Source organism: Papio anubis, chromosome 4 (assembly GCF_008728515.1).
Source record: "Papio anubis isolate 15944 chromosome 4, Panubis1.0, whole genome shotgun sequence".
Lineage (NCBI taxonomy): Eukaryota > Metazoa > Chordata > Mammalia > Primates > Cercopithecidae > Papio > Papio anubis.
This window is the reverse complement of record NC_044979.1, coordinates 107,731,652-107,755,759: the sequence shown is the minus strand read 5'-3', so window position 1 is coordinate 107,755,759 and position 24,108 is coordinate 107,731,652. Positions and strand designations below refer to the sequence as shown.

At 39.3% G+C, this 24,108-nt stretch overlaps 1 protein-coding gene across 1 annotated transcript in view; it reads right to left on the bottom strand.

Moving 5' to 3' along the window:
• The window catches only part of EPDR1 (ependymin related 1), a 31,714-nt gene that overhangs the window by 2,343 nt on the left and 5,263 nt on the right, over positions 1–24,108 (bottom strand). The window contains 1 exon segment of the mRNA XM_003896092.4: positions 561–769. Coding sequence (XP_003896141.3) covers positions 561–769 — 209 coding nt within the window.

Below are 24,108 nucleotides of genomic sequence, written 5' to 3'. Positions count from 1 at the left end.
TTGCTGGGTCATATGGCAGTTTTATCCTTCAATTTTTGAGAAATCACCATACTGTGTTCCACAGCATGAATGCCTGTGTGGTTAAAGCTGTCTTGGGATAGGCATATATCAGCAGCAGGGCAGAGAATGGCTTCACATAAAAGCAGGCTGGTTTGCAGGCTGGTTTGCACACTCATCATGATGGGAGTAGATCTGAACCCTGCAACTGTAGGAAGTGGGGGAAAGAAAAGAAGGCACCTGATTCAAATGTCTGCCTTAGGCAGATGCCTTCCATATCACAGACCTCCGGGTGACCATAAAATGTCAAAATCAAGGCTAAGTTCACAGGAGTCAAAGTGGCAGAGAGGTGCAGGTGGCACTAGAAGGCTGAGGTGTTTCAAATATGAAGCTTAGATCCCATTGCCACGTAGTGAGGAAAGTAACGTGCAGACCTAAGTGGAGGCTTTAAAAAAAATTTAATTAAGCGAATGTTTCCCTAAAAACTACCTTCCTTAAAGAACTTAAACCTTCTTTCCCATCATGCATCCTGAATACAATGCTTAGATCCTTTGAACGCTTACAGGATCTAGCTGATTTTCTGTCCGACCACTCCTGGACCACGATCTGCTCCTGGGGACCCCCGATGGAGTACTGGTCTTCAAAGGTGGAGTTCTGAGGAATGTCAAGAGGGTCCCAGGGCTCTGTCAGGGTCATCTTCGAGCACTGCTTGGTGGCTTGCTCAATCTGAAACATCACTCCATCCTTATACAGCAAAATATATTCAAATAATCTGAAACACAGATGGAAAGAAATAGTTTGGGACTTCATGTTACAATCATCTTGCGTTTTAACAGCACAACACCTTTGATAGATATTACTTTTGGAATAGAAAGAAATTGCTTGCTTGGCAATCACTTAACATTTTTAAACACTAGACACATGAAACAACCTGTATATGAAATAATTAGAATTCAGAGGTCAGGCTGAGCATGATGGCTCATCCCTGTAATCCCAGCACTTTGGGAGGCTGAGGAGGGAGTATGATTCGAGCCCAGGAGTTTGAGACCGGCCTGGGCAACATAGTGAGTCCCCTGTCTCTGAAAAAAAATTTTAAAAATTAGCCAGACATGGCAGTGCACAGCTGTAGTCCCAGTCACTTGGGAGGTTGAGGCAAAAGGATCACTTGAGCCTGGGAGGTCAAAGCTGCGGTGAGCCATGATCATGCCACAGCACTACATACATCCTGGGTGAGATCCTGTCCACCATCAAAAAAAAAAAAAAAAAAATACAGGTCAAAAGTGTATATTCACTGGACAAATTTTGACCAAGGACCTAGTGTATGCCAGACCCTGTGCTTAGCATCCAAACATGGTGAAGATGTGGCCCTGGCTGAACAGCTGGTTTGTGAACTTTTGTTTACCCACAGGGACACAGAAGGACTTGACTCTTGTTTGGTGCAGTTTCTCTTGCAGCACTCAGTCAAGGAATTATGGGGGTATGCTGAATGTAGGAAAAGAACACACTGAGGACTGGATGGACCGAGTGCCTGTGCCTCACTGCCTCCACTGCCGAGTAGTCATGAGTAAGGGGCTTGGATGCACATAGCTGATCCAGCACGGGCGCAGCCCACATACCCTGCAGGGGCTGAGATGAGCAAGGACAAAAGCTGAGGAGACCCCAGAGCAAATGACTCCCTCAGCTGAATTTCTGTCCATGCTCTCGGCCTCCTCCCATGACTACCTGCTCAGCCTTCCTGGGGAGTGACAGGGAGATATTCAGAGGCTGAGCCCAGGAGTCACCAGCCATGCTGCTTCGGCATCAGTCCTGTATCTTTCTTAAAGCTGAGCCATCTTGGTGTTGGGGGAAGCCTGCTATGTTTCTATGCATTTCACTGTCAATCCAAATCTCAGGCCACAGCTGCTGGTCAAGCAAAGTGTGTCTTGCAGCCGTGACCTCAAAAAGTGAAAGCTGCAACACTTCAGGGCTGAAGAGCCTAGAGAGGTGACTTTTCATCAGCAAATAAAAATCGTCTACAAATTATCTGTGGCTTATGAGACCCAATGCACTAGAGGAGGCTTCAGGGAGGACATGTGCTCTCCATCCCAAGCCTCAGCTTAAAAATTGTTTTCTTCAGGAAAAAATGTTATAAAGGGTTACTGTCTTTATAGTCAAAACACAGTCATGCATCACTTCATGATAAGCTTATGTTCTGAGAAATGTATCATTAGGTCATTTCATCATTGCACAAACATCATAGAGTGCAGTTACACAAACCTGGATGGTACAGTCTACTACACACCAAGGCTACACGGTATGGCCTACTGCTCCCAGGGTCCAAACCTGTACTGCATGCGACTGCACTAAATACTGGAGGCAACTGAAACACAATGGTAAGGATTTGTGTATCTAAACATAGAAAAGGTGCAGTAAAATTATGGGATAAAAGATAAAAAATGGTACGCATGTATAGGGTACTTGCCATGAATGGAGCTTACAGGACTGGAAGTTGCTCTGGGTAGGTGAGTGAGTGAGTGAGTAGTGAGAGAATGTGAAGGCCTAGGACATTACTATATACTACTGTATGTTTTATAAACATTGTACACTTAGGTTACACTAAATTTATAAAAACTATTTTCTTTTCTTCAATAATACATTAATTTTAGCTTCCTGTAACTTTTTAACTTTATATATATATATTTTTAACTCTTTGACTCTTTTGTAGTAAGACAGCTTAAAACACACATTGCACAGCTATACAAAAATATTTTCTTTCTTTACATCCTTATTCAATATGCTTTTTTCTATTTTAAAATTTACTTTATTTTTAAAAAAACTTTTGTGTTAAAAATTACAATACAAACACAGATATTAGCCAGGCCTACACAAGCTCAAGATCATCAGTATCACCCTCTTTCACTTCCACACCTTGTCCCACTGGAAGGCCTTCAGGGCCAGTAACATGCATGGAGCTGTCACCTCCTGTGATAACAATGTTTTCTTCTGGATACTCCTGAAGGACCTGCCTGAGGCAGTTTCACAGTTATCTTTTATGTAAGTGAGAGCACATTCTAAAGTAATGATAAAAGTATAATATAGTAATTATATTCATGTGGCCAAAAACCATACGAAAAAAAGCTCAACATCACTGATCATTAGAGAAATGCACATCAAAACCACAAAAAGATACCATCTCATGCCAGTCAGAATGACTATTACTAAAAAATCAAAAAACAACAGATGCTGGCGAGGTTGTGGAGAAAAAGGAACACTTTTACACTGTTGATGGGAGTATAAATTAATTCAACCATTGTGGAAGACAGTGTGGCAATTCCTCAAAGACCTAGAACCAGAAATACCATCAACCCAGCAATCCCATTACTGTGTATATACCCCAAGGAATATATATCATTCTATTCTAAAGATATATGCATGCCTATGTTCATTGCAGCACTATTCACAATAGCAAAAGACATGGAATCAACCTAAATGCCATCAATGATAGACTGAAAATGTGGATAAAGAAAATGTGGTACATATACACCATGGAATACTATGCAGCCATAAAAAGGAACAAGATCATGTCCTTTGCAGGCACATAGGTGGAGTTGGAAGCCATTACCCTCAGCAAATTAATGCAGAAACAGAAAAGCAAATACCACAGGTTCTCACTTATAAGTGGGAGCTGAATGATGAGAACAAATGGACACATGAGGGGAGCAACACACACTGGGGCTTGTTGGTAGAGCCTGGGGGATTGAGAGCATCAATAATAGCTAATGGATGCTGGGCTCAGTACCTAGGTGATGGGATGATCTGTGCAGCAAAACACCATGGCACACGTTCACTTGCGTAACAAATCTGTACATCCTGCACATGTACCCCTGACTTACAGTAAAAGTTGAAGGAAAAAAAAAGCATAATATAGTAATTACTTATATGTTAGAATTGTATACAACTGGCAGCACAGTAGGTTTGTTTACACCACCATCACCCCAGACACGTGAGTAATGCATTGCGCTACCACATACTATGGCTATGAGGTCGCTAGGCAATAGAATTTTTCAGCTCCATTGTAATCTCATGGGACCACCATTGTATATGTGATCCTTCATTGACTGACAAGTCATTATGAAGCACATCAATGTATTATTAGTAGCCGTATGCTTCAGATTTCTATGAGATAGTATGGAAATATAAACATGACATCATTTTACACATTTGTATGTATCTTGCTTATTTCAGAAAAGATTTGAAATGGCTTACGAGGGTAAAAATAACCCAGATACATACCTTTAGAAGTGAGAATGAATATAGAAAGAAATATAAGTGTGCATTTTATGAGATATTGCTCAAAAATGGAGCTAATTTTTTATAATATGCATGCAGGGTCAACATAACACTGTTAGCCCTTTGAAAAAGTTTGGAGTTGTATTGTCACTGTTTTCTCATAACCAGCTAAATCGCTGGCACAACAGAGCCTAAGCACTGGCTGAAGAAACACAGCAACATTAACCCAACTCTTAGAGCATTGTTCATTTGTAAATGTGGGAATTGTTGTACATACACAAATCCTGTTCTGTGATACTTTTAATGACAAGTGGGCCACCCAAAATTGTCTTCATTGTTCTCCTCACCACCAGCAGTATCTTGTGCTTTCCCCAGTGCTAGGCATCTGGGCTAGAAAGGCATTCCTAGCGTTTGCTGATATCCCTGTTGTGTGCTTCTCAGACTGCAATGATTGTTCCCTGGAGAGTATGTAGCCATGTGCAGGAGAGGGGCTTTCCTTCTTGAGATCATCGCCAAATCCACAGGATCACAGAAGTGTCATTAACATAGTTTGACTGTGTCCCCACCCAAATCTCATCTTGAATTGTAGCTCCAATAATTCTCATGTGTCATGGGCGGGACCTGGGGGGAGGTAACTGAATCATGGGACCGGGTCTTTCCCATGCTTTTCTCCTGGTAGTGAATAAGTCTCACGAGGTCTGATGGTTTTATAAATGGGAATTCCCCTGCATAAGCTCTGTCTTGCCTGCCACCATGTAAGAAGTCCCTTTGCTCTTCCTTCATCTTCTGCCACTGTGAATCCATCAAACCTCTTTCCTTTATAAATTACCCAGTCTCAGGTATGTCTTTATTAGCAGCAGGAGAACAGACTAATACAGTCATCCTGGCCTCATATTTGTCATACATGTCATTCTAGCCTCATATTTGCCTCCCTCACCAGTGTTTACTAGACAGAAATGAGACAATGAGATTCTTTCCTCTCGACCTGTGTCATTGTGACCGAGGTCTGATAGCCTCTTGTGTGACTGAACAGATCACATGTAAACTTAGAAGCTGAGGGATGCTATTTTCCAAAATGCAAATGGAATAGGATTAAAGAATGAAACAGAGAGAAGCACTAGCAAACTGGGATTCCAACAGTTGTTCATTTCCTGGATGCCCTTTTTTCCTGAGATGCTTGGAGCGCCCCCACTTACAGAGTTACAATAAGCTTCCTTTGTTCTAATAAACTTTCCTTCCTTTTTTGGCTTGCAGTTTTTTATGCTACTCAGTTCTATCATTTCTTTTTTTTTTTTTGAGATGGAGTCTTGTTGTGTCACCCAGGCTAGAGTGCAGTGGCGCGATCTCAGCTCACTGCAAGCTCTGCCTCGCAGGTTCACGCCATTCTCCTGCCTCAGCCTCCGAGTAGCTGGGACTACAGGCGCCCACCACCACGCCCGGCTAGATTTTTGTATTTTTAGTAGAGACGGGGTTTCACCATGTTAGCCAGGATGGTCTCGATCTCCTGACCTCGTGATCCACCCGCCTCGGCCTCCCAGAGTGCTGGGATTACAGGCTTGAGCCACCGCGCCCGGCAGTCCTATCATTTCTGATAGAGTCGAGGACTCCAGCACTCCATGGAGAACCCCAGGGAGCAGCTGCCAGCACAGCTGTGCTGGGAAAGGCCCGGCATGGCCCTGTGTGCCACCAAGGGCCACAGATGCCTGGTCAGTCACCTGCAACAGAAGGGCAGGGGACAGCAGGGAGGGAATATCACAGCTTCACTGTTTCCCTGAGGGCAGCTCTGCCCACATACAGAAGGAAAATTTAATTTTAAAATGAAAATTCTAGACCCGGAACAATCACTACAAAATGTTAACGTTTGTTAAATCTGGGTGGTCTGAACACAAGTGTTCGTTTTGGTATTCTCTGTACTTTTCTATGTTTTCAAAATATTTACTTTTTAAAAAAGTAGACATCATCTGATATTGAGGTTATGTTGACTGTACCTTAAGTTAAACTGAAAATAATAAATTAATGGAAAACAAAATAGAACTATATAATTCATTTGTTTTCAAAATCCCATGTGGATATAAATGCTAGTACTGCTTTATGATAAATTTTAGAAAACATTTTAAGGATACTGTAATGGCGTGTATGTTTATGTGAACATATTAACAGTTAGGACATAAGTCTCTCCATCACAAATAGAATACAGGGCCTGTGGCCTGACAGGGACCAAAGGTCAAAATGCAGAGATCAGCCACGGTTGAGATGAGTAATCAGAGTGGGGATGCTGTACGGGAATAACCCAAGGACCCAAGGGATTAACAGACTTTGAGAGGAACTGGATTCCTGGAGGCGAGATCAAAGCCTGGCTCTGTCACAGAGGCAATTGTGAGATGAGAGGCACCAACGCCCCCGCTGGGGCACAGTCAAGCAAGGTGAGACAGGGAGGCAGACCAGCCCAGGTCAACAACAGCAGGCAAACTTCGCCTCCTTCCTGGCCAGGCACCAAGCAAAGCACAGTTCACTGGGAGGGGCAGGCGAGTTCCCACAAAGGCCCTGCTGCTGCTGAGCCTCAGCTGTGAGCAAGGTCAGGTTGGCTAGGCCCCGCCAAAGGGTCAGAAGGCCAAGCTCTCCACGGCAACCACAACACACAGGACGGGCCAGCAGCCTGTTTTGCTTCTCACCATATGGGACAAAGGATTTTTGCTGCTTTTAATAAAATTCTCAGGTTACACTGACAATTTCCATTGTTTCCTGCAAATCCATTTCCCTAAAAGTAGGCTCTTGCATCACCATGTTTTCTGAAACACTAAAAATCTGGGGAAGTTTTCTTGCTTTTGAAAATAGTTTTTTTTTTAGTAAAATGGATTCATGATCAATATAAAAAAATGAAAACAATCTAGGGATGGAAAGGAAAGCAAAAATTGCCCAGAAACTCTAATTTGCAGAAATAACAACTCTGTACATGTGTCTGGACATATATTCTTCTAAATATATCTTTATGTACATCTTAATTTTTATATCTAATTTTTTATGCTTTAATTGTGGCAAGATACACATGACAAAAATGTACCATCTTAGCCATTTTTAAGTGTACAGTTCAGTAATGTTAAATATATTCACATTGTGGTACATCAGTCTCCAGAATTCTTGCAAAATTGAAACTCTATATCCATTAAACAATAATAACCCATTCCTCCCTCTCCCCAACTCCTGGCAACCACCATTCTATGAGCTTGGCTACTCTACATAGCTCATGTAAGTGGAATCACACAATATTTGTTCTTTTCAGTTAATATAATATCTTCAGAGTTTATCTGCGCTGGAGCATGTGTTGGCATTTCCTTCCTTTTTAAGGCAGAATAACATCCCACTGTATGTATACACCATATTTCATTTATCCATTCATCCACTGATGGATTCCTAGGTGTTTCCTAATTTGGGCTACTGTGAAAAATGCTGCTATAAACATAGGTGTACAAACACTGCATCGATTTTTCAATATGTACTCTACTCATTTTACGCAAATGAGTACCTATTTATTTGTTTTCTAACCGTGCATTTTAAATTCAACAATTTGCCCTTGTTAATCTTTTAAGTAAAAAGATAAATCTAATTTTTCTAATTTTTATCATAAAATATTTTAAATATGCAGAACTGCTGAAGAACTAGTATAATGACCACTTTTATGTCTGCCTCCTAGGCTCAACAATCCTCTATATTTTACTGTATTTTTTCTATTTTTCTAAGTATTTCCTTAAAACAAGAGCTTCTGCCACATGGTCCCAATAGGATTGTATCTTAGAAATAAAAATTCATTCCCTGATATCTGCTGCATATTCAAGTGGTGCCCCAAATACATCTTAAAGTTGGTTTTTCAAATCAGAGTCCAATTAAAGTTCAAGCATTATATTTGGTTATGTCTCTATCAAAAATCTGGAGCAGTACTCCTACCTTTTTATTTTCCAACATGACATTGACTCTTTGAAGAGTTCAGGTTTGCAGATATTCCACATTGTGGTTTTTTTTGGCAGTTTCCTCATGGTGTGATTTAAATTGCTCTTTGAGCTTTTGCCATTCTTATGAGATGGATATGAAGTCTAAAGGCTCTTTTTTATTTGAGTTCCAAGATATTTGTAAACAACATGTCATTGGTGAGGTTGTACACTTCAGACTTTATCATATCTGAAGACAGGTGATGTACCTTCCCACTATTAATGCTGCTAACTTTGATCACCAAGTTATATGGTAACTCCAGATATCTGTTATAAAAGTGTTTCCTTTTGCAATTGGCAAGTAATTGATGAGTGATACTTTGTAATGTTGGAAATGTTGTATTACCCAATAGTTATCACCTAATGGTTTTAGGTAAAACCATTTCCTGAATCAATTATTTCACTGGGAGTTGGGATCATAGTACCAATTGTATAGTAAATGACATCCATCTATCTTAATCTACTGAGTACCACACTGGACTCGTGGATTTATTATTTATTCAGTGTAGGACAAACAATTAAAGTCATTATTCCTTTTGATGCTAAAATTTGCCCAAGTTTGGTCAGAGGGAGCTCCTTCAAGTTGGTATATGTATCTTCTGACATAATCCTATTGGTCTCTGAGTGCTTCCTGATGTTCTATGACGTAAGGTGGCACAGGCTAATCTCGAACTTTCCCTGCCCCAGATCTGAAATCAAGCATTTCTCTAAAAAACTCTAGTTACCCTTAGTGGGGAAACAACTTAGAAACTGACATCAGGACACTAGATGTGCTCATTGCCATTGAGACGTCATTGCTTTGAACGCTTTTCAGTAGTCAGAGTTTCCAATTTAAAAAAAAAAAAAAAAACTCATGAATTAATACAGATATTTTCCATTTAAATTAACATTACAGGTTTTCCCCCTATTTTTTGTATTTATATATCTTTTCTCTTAAAATCAAAATCATGCTTCCTGAAAACATTGACAAAAACATTTATTTGCTTTATTCTATAATTTTGAAATAATAATAACTTCAAAACTATTATAAATAATAAAATTACCGAGCGAAGTTTAAGATTTCATTGTAGTTCTTCTTATCCTTAGAATATAATTCCCTAGTATCGAGAGTCAGTATTGTGTCAAAAATTTACTTAGAATAAGCCTATTCTCTGTGTGGTTATGTTTCCAGATTGATAGATCATTAGGTTCCTTTCTTTTAGTTTGTTCCCAATTCAGGGACTTCACACTTTTCCTCTCTGACTTTATTATTTAAATATGTAAAAATTTTCATATTTCAAAACTCAAAATGACAGAAAATGGTACATTGAGGCAAGTTCCTCTTCCATCCCTATCTCCTCTTCCCCATTCCTCATGCTCCTTAAAGATAACACTTTTCAGCTGCTTCCATTTTGTTTTTCCTGCATGTCTGTCAAAAAATAAGCAAATGCATATGTGAATTATTATTTTCTCCTCTTCTTTACAGAAAGAGTAGCATGCTATATAGACTCTTTTGCATCTTGCCTTCTCCATTCCCCACTAATGCCTAGAGACTATCCTCATTTTTTTATGGACATATAAATATACTGTGAGCTAATATCATTATTTATTTATCCAGTCTTCTACCAATAAACACTGAGTTGTTTCTATTCCTTTGATATTAACAAAAATAATGACCTTGCGTTGTGCTGTTTTTGAGTTGTATGTTTAGGGTAAATTATTAGATGTGGAATTACCAGGTCAAAAGGTAAAAGTATTTGTGGTTTTGTTAAATATTACCAGATTTCTCTCCACAGGGTTGTACTATTTTGCATTCCTATCAGCATTATATTATAGTGCCTTTTTTCTTTATAGTCCTGCCAACAGAGCATGTCGTCAAACTTAAATTTGTGCTAATCTGAGGAGTAAGAAATGGTATTTGACTACTAGGTTTTTGTTAAGAACATTTTTAGTAAGTATAACATCTATAAGAGGGGTCTTTAAAAAGTTCACGGAAAAAGTGTATTATGAAAAAACTATGTATGGATTCCAACTTTTTTCACCAAAATAAACTCACAACACTTGTTATAACATGCCTAAACAGGATCTAGTTTGAGGCACTAAGAAGGATAAGACATCAGTCTGGATAGAGCTCCTATCAGAGCAACATGCATTCTGCTAAAATGAAGCAAGAACAAATATTAAATTTATTTTGAGGCTCAAGTGGCAGAACGGTGAAATCACTGATGTTTTACAAAAAGTTTATGTGACATTGCTCCAAAGAAGCAGTTACAAATAAATAACTCATTTCACAAAGATAGGACTCAGTATTAAGATTAAGATTTAAGATTTAAGCCCATAGTGGCAGTTCATCCACATCAATTTGTGAGGAAAAAAAAATCTTAGGCCAGGTGTGGTGGCTCACGCCTGTAATCCCAGCACTTTGGGAGGCCAAGGTGGACAGATCACAAGGTCAGGAGATTGAGACCATCCTGGGTAACATGGTGAAACCCCCTGTCTACTAAAAATAAAAAAAAATTAGCCGGGCATGGTGGTGGGCCCCTGTAGTCCCAGCTACTTAGGAGGCTGAGGCAGGAGAATGGCATGAACCCAGGAGGCGGAGCTTGCAGTGAGACAAGATCCTACCACTGCACTCCAGCCTGGGCAACAGACCAAGACTCCATCTCAAAAAAAAAAAAAAAAAAAATGTTGATCATGCCCTAATTGTACAGGAGAAAATTATACAGGACAATTGTACAGGACAATTAACAGGAGAAACAATAGCCAGCACCACAGACACCTCAATTAGTTCAGCTTATACAATTCTGAATGAAAAATTTGAGTTGAGCAAACTTTTCACTCCCAAGGGTGCTAAAACAATTGTGGCCCAATCAGATGCAGACAAGAGCAGACCCTTCAGTGGAAATTTTATACAAGTGGTCAAGATCCTGAAGCATTTCTTCTACGAATTGTAACATGAGCTGAAATGTGGCTTTACCAGCACAATCCTGAAGACAAAGCAAAGTCGAAGCTATGGCTATCAACTGGTAGAAGTGGTCCAGTCAAAGCAAAAGTAAGCTGGACAAGAGCAAAAGTCATGGTAAGTTTCTCTGGATGCTCAAGGCAATTTGCATATTCACCTTCTGAAAAACTAAAGAATGATAACATCTTCTTATTATGAGAGTGTTTTGAGAAAATTAGCCAAAGCTTTAGCAGAAAAATGCCCAGGGAAGCTTCACCAGAGCTTCTCCACCATATCAATGTTTCTGCTCATTCCTCTCATCAAACAAGGACAATTCCATGAGATTTTTGATGGGAAATCATTAATCATCCACTTGACAGTCCTGATTTGGCTCCTTCTGACTTCTTGTTTCCTAATCTTTAAAAATATTTAAAGAGGCTGGGTGCGGTGGATCATGCCTGTAATCCCAGCACTTTGGGAGGCTGAGGTGGACAGATCATAAGGTCAGGAGATCGAGACCATCCTGGCTAACATGGTGAAATCCCTTCTCCACTAAAAATACAAAAATTAGCCAGGCATGGTGGCAGGCACCTGTAGTCCCAGCTACTCGGGAGGCTGAGGCAAGAGAATGGCATGAACCTGGGAGGCAGAGCTTACAGTGAGCTGAGATCATGCCACTGCATTTCAGGCTGGGTGATAGAGCAAGACTCTGTCTCAAAAAAAAAAAAAAAATATATATATATATATAAAATATATATATAGTTTTTCTTCAGTTAATATGTAAAAAAGACTGCATTGACATGCTTAAATTCCCAGGACCTCACTTTGTTAAGGATGGACTAAATGGCTGGCATTATCACTTACAAAGGTGTATTAAAGTTGATGGGGCTTGTGTCAAGAAATAAGTTTATTTTTTTATTTGTATGTTTTAATTCTATTTTCCTATGAACTTGTAAAAGTCCCCTTGTACAACAGATTGCATAGATTTAAGGTGTGGAGCTTGAGAAATTTTTATGTGAACAATCTGAGTATCTCCAGCCCAGATCAAAGATAAGGCACCTCAGAAGCCTCCATTGTGCCCTCTCAGTCACTAACTTTTCAAAGAGCAGTGTAATTTTAATTCACCTCCTTTCATTATAGTTGGTGGAGTGTTCATATGTTAAGGATCATCTGATTTTATTTTTCCATGAACTGACTGTTCATTTCTCTGCACATCAGGATTTTTTCTCTTCTCTATTTTCTATAGATCATTAATTAATTAGCCTTTTGTACTTAATATAAATTGCCCCTATTTTCCCCTGCCATTTGTTGGTTTTATTTAAATTTTTTCTACAATGCAAAGGATTTTTCATTTTTAAAAGGCAAATTCCTTTTATTGTTTCTGGGTTTTGTCATATTTTTAAAAAGTTTCCTACTCTCAGATTATAAAGGAATGCATCAAGTTTTCTATCATAACTGTGTGGTTTTGTTTTGTTTGTTAGATCTTTAATTGGGTTTGCAGTTTATTTTTACATATGGTGTGAGATGTGGATTCAGTTTTATCTTTTCTCAGTTGTTCCAACACCATTGATTAATAAGTCCATTTTTCCCCAGTGACTTGAGATGCCACCCTTATCACATACCTAATTTCCAGATGTATGTGGATCTATTTCAAGAGTCTATTTTATTCCACTGAATAGACTATTTACACACCAATGTCACACTTTTTAATTACAGAGACTTACTAGTGTGTTTCAATATTTGGTCAAATTTACTGATCCTCCTCTTATGTCCTTCTTTTCCAAGGTTTTCCTATGTTTGGGTTTTTTAATTTTTGCATATGAAATTTAGAATCAACTTAGCTGAAAAAAAATCCTGCTATTTTGCATTTATTGGAATTGAGTGAAATCTAGGGGAATTGGTACCTTTATGATGTTGAATCATCCTATCGTTCCAAAAAAGGAGTGTTTTAATTTTTTCTTATACAAGTTTTGCACATTTCCTTTAAATTTGTTTCTAAGTAGTTGATCTTTTGTTGTCACTGTTGCTGTTTTAAATGACACTTTCTCTTACCCTATCATTCTAGCAAGGTTATTGTTTGTGTATATGAAGACTATTGATTTTTCATGTTAATTTTACATATGGTCACCTTACTCTTATTGTCTGAATTAGTTTTATGTTCAGGTCTTTTGTGTCTTCCAGGTATACTATATCCATATCATTGATAGAGATGGTTTTCAATTTCTTCTTTTCTAATCCCTTACTACGAATTACTTTGTCTTCTCTGTCTATACTGGTCAGTAAATCCAGCCCAATATTAAATAGAATGTAAGTAATGGGCATCCTTGCCTTCTTCCTGAGTTTAGCAGAAAAAGGGCTATGGTTTCAAGTAAATTAAGAACTACACAGGTTGTACTATGTTAAAGGAGCATCCATCAGTTCCTACTGAATCCATTGTATTAGGAATATTTGTTGAATTTTATCAACTGCCTTTCTGCCAGACTAAGGCTATAATCACATGATTATTTTATAGATGTTTATGGATTTTCTAAAATTGAACCGTCTTTGCATTCCTGGAAACCTCACTTGATTACAATGTATTATTTTTTTAATGTGCTGCTGGACTTAGTCTGCTATTAAGGAATTTTTAATCACTTATTATATCAATATTCACAAGTGAAATTGCCTTACAATAATTTTAACAGATTCACATTTCTCCATTTCCCTTGCATATATATATATATATGCCATGATTTGCTAGTTTCCAGCTCATGTCCATTTAGATTATTTCTACAGTTTTGTTAATATTAATGATGCTGAATATGAATTGGAGATAAAACCTTTTACCTTTCTGTGTTTATATCCCAGCAAAAAATTTATAGAATGGGACCACAGGATCAAAGGAAATTCCCATATCATATTTTATGAGACACTACTAACTGTCCCACCTCCCCACCCCCACCCAAAGAAAACACTGGAATTTTTAACTGGATGCAGAGCTTCATTAATTTCTCTGCATTAGAAAAGATACTAAAAGTTTACCCTACTAGGAACAGGGAAAAAAACTTTCTAATTTTCTTAATTTAGCATAAAATTTACAGACAATGTAAAAGGTTAAAAAGCTTAGGTCAAAGAATCAAGCTTCCCAGTTTACTACTGATGAGCTGTATGATCATAAATGTCATCTCTCTACTTCTTATATGGAAAGGGAGACCAAAAATTTGAAACTTATGACATTCTTATGAACAGAATGTGAGATAATAGATATAAAATTGTTATATAAATGTAAGTCATCATAACCATGACAAGAAAATCTCATATTTGTGTTTATTGTCATCAGTTAACGTTTAACAGGGAAACAAATCATTTAACATGTACACATATGAATTGCTCTACTACGTAACAAAGAAGGGCTAATTCATCCAGGTGGGATAGAGAGATGAAGGACAGAACATTCTGAGTACTATGGTGGGCCCCTTCCTAAAAGACCCAGCAGGCATTTGTACCCCTTCTCCCTTGTCTGTCTCTCAATATGGAGGTTGAGAAAATCATACTGAGTAGTCTCTCGACTCCATGGAAGATTGGAGCCCTGCAGATATCAAAATCTACAGATGCTCAAGTCCCTTAGATAAAATGGTTTAATATTTAGATAATATGCATAGTTTAGTATAACCTATGCATATTCTCCTGTATACTATAAATTATTTCTAGATTATTTATAATCTTTATACAATGTAAATGCTATATAGTGATTATACTCTATATTTTTATTTGTATTATTTTTATTGTCATAGTTAACTTTTTTTTTTTTAAAGACAGAGTTTCACTCTGTCACCCAGGCTGGAGTGCAATGGAATGATTTTCGCTTACTGCAACCTTTGCCTCTCAGGCTCAAACAACCTTCCTGCCCCAGCCTCCCAAGTAGCTGGGACCACAGGCACATGCCACCACACCTGGACCTTTTACATAGTTTTTGTAGAGATGGGGTTTTGCCATATTGCCCAGGCTGGTCTCAAACTCCTGGCCTTAACAGATCCTCTCACATCAGCCCCCCAAAGTGCTGGTATTACAGGCATGAACCACCATACCTGGCCATTTTTAATTTTTTAAAAGAATATTTTCCATCTGTAGTTGGTGGAATCCACGGATATGGAATCCATGGATGCGGAAGGCTGATTGTACTCATTTTCTTAGTCTCCCTTAGAGCTAAAGGTATCTGTTTCTGGCTTTGAAGATCTAAAGGAAAGTCTGTAATGAGAGAGAATCCTCTGGAGATTCCTCCTCTCTCTCAAAGGAAAAAGAAAAAAAAGGGAGAGTCCTTGTTCCAGGGAAGCTACTCCCTTCACTTCCTGTCTTTGAATGTAGTTGGGAGAGGACATAATGCTTGGAGCAGAGGCAGCCATCTTGAAACCATGAGGCAACAAGTCAACATGCAATCTTGCAACTATGAGCCATCATGCTAAGAATGGTAGAGTAAGGGGATGCAGATAAGCCTGGGGTCTTGATGAAACTGTTGAATCAGACCTAGGAACATGTATCCCAAGAATTCTGGAGTAAACAACAAATGTTCTTATATTTTAGCATTTGCTAGTCAGATTTTCTGACACTTATAGCTGTAAATATCCTTAATGAAATGAATAAAAACCACTCCTTTGTGGATAACATCTACTCAATTCATTACAAAAACTCTATGAGAGCCTTCCCTCTCAGAATGAGCAGGGCCCATAGATTTGACTAATCCTAGAAACCAAAATACCAGAGCCTGGCCTGGGTGTAGGTGAACCTGAGCATTTACTGCCTTCACAGTCAAGAGACAAGTGTTTTTCTGTCATGATTTGGAGTAGTTAGGAAAAAAAGAACACATCCAAAGCAGAGGTTACAGACTGGCAAATTCAGCTGGTTGAACATGTTACTAGCATTTTTATTTTTTTTTAACTGACGAGAAAATATGAGGCTCAGAGCATAACTTCGTAGTTAAGTATGGGGTCAACCAGACTCATTCTAACTCTTAAACACTATGTGCCTTCTCGCTCTCAACGGGGGGAAGGAGTGATTCTTCCCATCCATGTAGAACTGCTTGGCCATCCAAAATATATTAAATTACAGAAAAGGGAGTAGACAAATATTATATTGTGATTACAAAAGGACTTTGGTCTTTATGGAAAAAATTGAACAAACTTTGGATTTGTTTAATACGCACTATAATAGATTAGTAATGCATGCTGGCCATCTGACTCTCAGGAGGAAGAATTGAGCTGCGGCCACTTGCCACGCTGGCGTATACTAAATTTGAGTTACACCCTGCAATGATTATGAGACATAAAAAAGAAAAAACAGTATTTCAAAATTGTGTTAGATATAAACTCATCGTGCATATTGTTGCCAATCACATATAACAAAAGGAAAATTAAATTACTTAAGAATGCAGCCTGAGGAAAAGCAAAATCAAAGAATAATTATGTTTGCCATTTAAGAAACTGTAAGGTGATGGGCCTCCATGACTTGGATTCTAGTTCAAAAGATGAAAAAAAGGGCTTGAGAAATTGAAGAGCTTTTTTTCCCCAAAATATATCTGGATGAATATTGGCAATGTGTAGGCGAATACTCTTTCATCTGATGAAAGATAATAAAAAATTTCTCATGAGACAGTAGTGCAGGCTGGCTTTTGTTTTACCACCATGAAAAGAAACAGCATCATTAGTACTGAGATATCCAGGTTGCCATGGTGCTCCGTGGCTTCTAGAACGACACAGCAGGGGGTATTCTAAGAAGGATGGGAAGGACAATGCAGAGTCAGCATGATGCCATTTAGCAGAAATAGATCAATTCCCACCATGTTGAAATATAAACTCATGCAAACTCTTCCAGCTAACATTTAATGAAACTCTGAAATATAAATCTTATTTTTTATTTTCACTGGGATTTGGGATAGACTGTGTTTACAATTGAAAAGGAATAATGTGTGACCACAAGGATAGCTTTCTGATGAAAAATATCATTATCAAAATAAAAAATACAAGCGGGGTGCAGTGCCAAGGGCCTGTAGTCCCAGATACTTGGGAGGCCAAGGTAAGCAGACCACTTGAGCCCAGGAGTTTGAGGCCAGCTTGTGCAACATAGTGAGATGTCATCTCTAAATAAATAAGTAAATAAACTAAAAAATTAGAAATTAAAAATGTAGTCATGGCAGTGTAAAGCAGATTGCGGCAAAAACAAAAAATGAAAACAACAACAACAACAAAAAACCACCCCACAGACAGTGACTTAGAGGGTATTATTGTAGAATTCAGAGGGGAAAAAAACATATGAAATAATGAAAAGGCTAAAGCAAAGAAGACATTTGGAAGACAGATGTAATGTAAGAGAACCAGAACAGATAATCAGAAAGAGATTCTGTAAGGAACCAAAAGAAAGCAGAGTATCAAACCTCCAGAAATACTAGATGAAAGTTCCCGACTGGGTGCGGTGACTCACGCCTGTAATCCCAGCACTTTCGGAGGCCAAGTTGGGCAGATCACGAGGTCAGGAGACCGAGACCATCCTGGCTAACACAGTGAAACCCCTTCTCTACTACAATAAAATAAATAAATAAATAAATAAATAAATAAATAAATAAGGCGGGTACGGTGGTGTGCGCCTGTAGTCCCAGCTACTCAGGAGGCTAAGGCAGGAGAATCGCTTGAACCCAGGAGGCAGAGGTTGCAGTGAGCCAAGATTGCGCCACTGCACTCCAGCCTGGGTGACAGTGTGAGACTCTGTCCAAAAAAAAAAAAAAAAGGTTCCCCTAAAACTTACATCTTGCCTGGAGATGTTAATAAAATTCAGGGATAATAGAAACAGCCTTCAAAAACATAGGCAGAAAAAAAGATTACTGAAAGGAAACCAAGTTTAATTTGGAATTTGGTATTTGACTTCTTTTTTTTTTTTTGAGACGGAGTCTTGCTCTGCCGCCCAGGCTGAAGTGCAGTGGTGCAATCTCAGCTCACTGCAGCCTCTGCCCCCCAGGTTCCAGCGATTCTCCTGCCTCAGCCTCCTGGGTAGCTGGGATTACAGGCGCGTGCCACCACGCCCAGCTAATTTTTGTATTTTTAGCAGAGACAGGGTTTCACCATGTTGGCCAGGCTGGTCTCAAACTCCTGACCTCAGGTGATCCACCCGCCGCAGCCCCCCAAAGTGCTGGGATTACAGGCGTGAGCCATCGCACCCAGCCTCAGACTTCTCTTTGAGAGCTATAAATGCCATAAACATATATAAGCAAAAAGACTATTTTTACCCAAATTGTATACACCAAAAAAATCATTATTTAAATGGCAATAAGTAGACATGGTCAGACATTGAAAATCTCTGAAAGTATGCAACCTTAGTGTGTTCTTTGAAAAAAAAATTGAATCATTTCTCTAGCTGACTAAAACATGAATTGAAATCAAGGTAAATAAGAAAATTAGTATAAAATAAGTTGCATTGAACTATAAAAGGAGTAAAATGGCTTGTTTTTCTAAAATAGAAGACCTGGTGACAAAGCTCCTTATAAACTTATGCAAACACACACACTATAAAAATTCCTCTGTGTTTTAGCAACTGCAGAAAATGACCTTTTTGAGTGAGGCTTGATTCAGCATGATGAAAGAGGACTACAAACCACCAAAACACTTCTAATTCATTTCAATATACTAAGTGGAACCTAAATAAATACTTGTCCTGTGCAAAAGGAACTGTGTTCCGATGTCCGAGAAGTGGATTCCCACCCTTCATTTCCTAACTCCTTAAGGAGAGTTGAAACCTCAGAATGGTGAGATCTCTGGGGTCCAAGGGTAAGCCAGGTCATGCCTGAAGCTGGGCTAGGATGAGAACCTCTATTCAAAAGGACAAGGTGTGTGACAAGGGACAGGTGGGGGGCTTGACTGTGAGAAGAACTCCCACACCTACAGGAAACACAATCCATGCCAAGACACAGCACTTGATGTGACATTTCCAGTGGATATGAAATCTGGGGCAGATTCTCTTCCCCCATCCTTCACTCCCAAGAGTGCCAACTGGTAGAATCTTTCACTGCTCCACAGCCCTGTTTCTTCTGAAATGAGAGCTTCCATCCTCTCATGCTTTCTCCACATTCGCTGCCTCTGCCTCCCACTTCAAGCAGGGTCCTTCTGCCAAGAGTTGCCCTAGAGTTGCCCAAGTGCTGCTGCCCTTGACTTCAGCCAGCCCAGAGACTCTGGGGTGTCATTGGCCCCTTCTGCCTTTCTCAGCCTGAATGTCCTGGCCCATCAGCATCTTGGTGAGACACTCTGGGAAGCAGTATTGTTGAGCAACCTGGAAGGGACTTGCATCCACTATATCTTCTCCCAGATGCCATGGCAATGAGCCTGGGGATTCATGGTGCCACAGATACTTTTCATAAGTTATATGTTACCTATTGCTGACAGTGTTGCGTCAGGCAGAGAGGTGTGCCCTCGGCCCTGCACCACCAGCTTCCCATCTGCCAGTGGCATCCCTGGTGGCTTCTGAGATGCTCTGGAGCAGTGTCTTCCCTGAGAGAGCTGGGTCTGTGACTCTGGTGCCTCTTCTGAGGTGAGCTTTTGGCTGTAGTTCATTGGCAGGGCTCATGTTCTAGAACTCTACCAGAAGATCTAACTTTAAGCCACAATAAAAGCAGCCTTCTGTGAGCAGGCAGGAGTCATCCAAAGCATCATATACTTTTCCTCCAGGAGAAGTTGCCTTCTTTAGGGAAGCCATCATCCCAAGAGTTTCTTCTTTCTTTGGGGGGCCTGAGGGTAACTTAGGCACCCTGCTAAGGATCTGATTCCTCTTCAGATGGCCTCCCGACTCAAAGAGGCACTGCTTCTGAGAAACTGTGAGTGCTTTGGAAATAAATCTCAAATGCCCACATTGGGTGAAATTCCCCAAAATTGAAATTGAGGCACAAGAGAGATACTGAAGACAGTGTCTGATGAGAGGGCAGTTGGGGAGTGGCTCATGGGCGAAAGAAGTTTGGGGCATCCACTCTCTGGGGGTGGTGGTGTGCCCTCCTAGGGAAGCTCTACTTCAACCCTACTGGAAAACTTTGCAAAACACTGCAGTGTAATTCGATGTCAAAAATCATTCTTAACATAGAAGAGGTATAACATAACATATAAATGAGAAACCATGAAACCATTACATAAATCTATCGTTTTATTGTCTAAGAAATTTAATTATAAAGAAGAAAGGAAAGAAAATACATATCTATTATTTAGATATCCTTCCACAATGAATGTATATTATCAGTTATTCATTTCCCTCATTCACTGATTCAAAAAAAAATTAGTCAGGCCCTGCTCTTAGCTGTTAGAAAATGGAGCTTGGGAATTGCCTTCTCCGACATCAGAACACAGTTCCTTTTGTACGGGGCAAGCATTCATTTAGGTCCCACATAGTATGTTGAAAAGAATGTAAAGTGTTCTGAGGAGTTAGAGATACAGCAACAACCATACAAAACCCCTGGCCTTGTGGAGCCTTACTGTGCGTGAGGGAAGGTAGGGGAGATGAAGGAACAAACTTTAATATTAAACTCTCTGCCAGATAGTCGTAAGTGCCTTAGATATATTAATATAAAGCAGTTAGGGGGCACTGAGAATGTTGAGTGGAGAAACAGTTTAATTTGGGAGTAGGTCATGCAGCTTCTTAGGAAAAAGGCTTCCGAGGCAGAGGCAATGACAGATTCAAGTGCCAATGGGGTCAGTGTGCTGAGGTCAGGTCCACAATGAGTGAGCTGGTGACAGAGATAAGGTAGGGAAGAGGCTGGGGAGCAGATCCTGAGCCAAGGAGTGGCATGACATATTTTCAAGAGAACCCTGGGGTTTCTATGTGGAGAAGAGACTAAAGGGGGCAAGGTCAGAAGCGGGAAGACCTGTTAGGAGGCTATCATAAACATCCAGCCAAGACATAATAAAGGTTTGGACCAGAATAACCATGGAGGTATGGTCAGATTCAGTATATATCAAAATTAGGGTATAGGTAGAAACATAAAGAGATGAGAACCTGAGCCCTGGGAGAGTCCACTATCAGCAGTCCAGAGAAGAGCAGAGAGAGCAACAAGGCTTGAGGAGAGAAAATAAGGTGGGAGGAGGAAAACCAGAAAACCAGCAGGTTGAAAATCAAGTGAAGAAAGTGCATCAGGATTGGGGAATTAATCTACAATAAGATGAGGACTGATCAAAGATTAGTTGATTAGTAATGTACAGCCTCTTGCTTTTGACCAGAGTATTTTCAATAGAACGGTGAAAAAGTGATTGGAGGTTTTTCAAGAGAGCATAGGAGTACAAAAATTGTAGTTAGCAAGAGATTTGCTTTAAATAGAAGAGGAGAATGAGATTTCAGCTGGTAAGATCAAGAGAAGTTATTTTTATTTAAAGATGGGTAAAATAAAAGAAAATGTTAAGGGGGAAAATAGAAATTTTTTACTGGAATTGGTGAAATCTAAGACTATTATATTTATTCCAGGAAAAACAAACCACTAATTGGTGGAATATTTTCAGATCTTTGGGCACTTTGCCCCTGACCACCATCCTCAAGGTCAGAATCAGGAAGAAACAGCTCAAGGTTATTGGAGAAAGTAAAGATGTTTTCAAAGCAGTATAGTGACCACCTCTGGCTTCCATTTGTAAATTAGTCTTACATTCCATCAGCCTCCTTACTCTCCTGGGCTTATCTTCTTTGGATCTTTTTTCCCTAGTGCCTGCTTCTCCCTCCCCATCTCAGCATTAGTTCTCTGAAATCCAGGGTCTATAGACCCACTGAATTAAGTCCCTTAAATCAAACTTTGTGTGCTTCCAAGAAAATCTGTTTCTTGAAGAAAAACTCAAATACTGCAAAACTCAAGTACTGCAAATCAGCATGGTTTATTCTTTGAGGATCAGGAGGCCACAAGCAGTCAAGACTTACTGAGCTCATAAAAGAATATGCTAGCTCCAGCCATCTGAGACCAAAATGATGGAATAAAGGTCAAAGGAGAAGTCATTCTCCTAATATTCACAAAGTCATGATTTCTTAAAATGAAAATCCAATCCATGCAAAACAAAATTCATGATCAAATAGATTTATTGAGCACTTTATATTCGTCTGCCTCCCCCAGCCACACAGAGACACCCTCTGAGGATCTGTAATGATGACATATTGAGAAGCCCAAAGGAATATAAACATATGTTAAGAACATAATTTGACCTTCTCCTTTCTCTTGAACAATTTAGACTAAAGCCATTAGGTAGGACCAAGGAAGATATGCTTCTACATGGGCTGGCCTGGAGTGCGGAGCCCATGTGTGAAGGAGACAGCATAACGATACATGACTGGTTACCTACTGCAATAGCATATTACGAGCCAGTTTTCTCACTGTCTGAGAAGGGAGTAGCAAAAATGAAAGGGGAAAAAAAAACTAGAATGGACCATGTAGTGTTGGATTAGAAAGAAAGCATCAGTTTAAACACCTCTATGGATTAGAACTGGAGGTTCAGAAATAAATATAAATGTAAATGTGTATATATGTATGAGTGTGTGGGGGGAGGGGTGTGTGTATTCAAACTTAACACCCCGTGCTTTGTCCCTTGAGAGGACCTGGTAGCAGTGCCACCTGATAGCACTGAACATGACTACAGCACAGGTCCTGACTTCCACATATTATTCTCCAAGAAAAGTAACCAGGGCTTCTTGAAAAATGGTTTATCCTAGGACTAGGGCAGGAAAATAAAGATGATCTTGGAATATCTTGCTGTGCCAGAAAGCAAGGAAGTGCTCAAACACATCAAAAGAACATAGAAACCAATTTGAAGAGGCTTCCACTGGCCAAATCTAGGACATTATGAACAGCAAAGTAAACAATGAGAGCAAATAGAACAAAATGAGAAGGCTTGAGTGCACACTGATACAAATAAAGTATAATTCAGAAGATTAATGAAGAATGAGATATGTACATGGTTTTAAAATATTTCCCTACCAAATCTTGTTAATTAAAAAAAAAATGTATCATTTCACAGTGAAGAAGCCTGGCAGACAGCAGTCAATCAGGTGATCAAAGTGAACATCAGGATGCAGTTAGAAGAGAGTATTATCCCTGATATTCCTGCCAAAGGTAAGTAACTTGAAGCTAATTATGAGGAAACATCGGACAAACTCAAATCAAGGAACATTCTACAAAATAACTGGCCTGCAATCTTTAAAAGTTCTAAAGTGCAAGGAATACCTAGGAACTGTTCCAGACAGAAAGAGACCACAGAGACACCACATTTAAATGTAATGCTTGCACTTAAATCTTTTCTTTTCTTTTATTTTCTTTTCTTTTTTTTTTTTTTTTTTTTTTGCTATGAAAAACATACAAAGAACAACTGGCAAAACATGAATGACACCTGAATTTCAGATGGTCAAAATGAACTGGTGTTAATCTCCTGACTTATATGGTTGTATTGTGGTTATGCAGGAGAAAGTCCTTGCTGGGAGGAAATACACTGAAGTATTTGGGGATCATGGATATATCAGTTTGGCAACTTACTATCAAACAGTTCAGGCAGGGGAAAGTTCTTTGTATTATAATTGCAACTTTTCTGTAGGTGTGAGATTGTTTCAAAATAAAACAAAAGTATGGATTTGAAAAATAATCCTCATCCTCTTTTCCAAACACATAAGATTACTGAAGTTACCTTAGGTGATAACAGCCCTGGGAATTAATCATCCACAGCTGATACTTGGACCAACACCCCTATAAAAACATTATTCCATTCTTAGTAGGAAGGGAGGCTCAATTGAGTGCAGAGCCTTCTGAGTTTGGGCCCAAGGCATTTCAAGGTAGCCTCTTCTCTTTCTCTATTCATAAGACAGGCTTAGGTGAAAAAGAGAAGGAAGAAAAAGAACTTTGAATTAATTTGTCTACATAATGGGATAGGTTGAGAAAAAATTTAAAATCTGTGTCAAGTTCGTTGCATTAGAAACAGT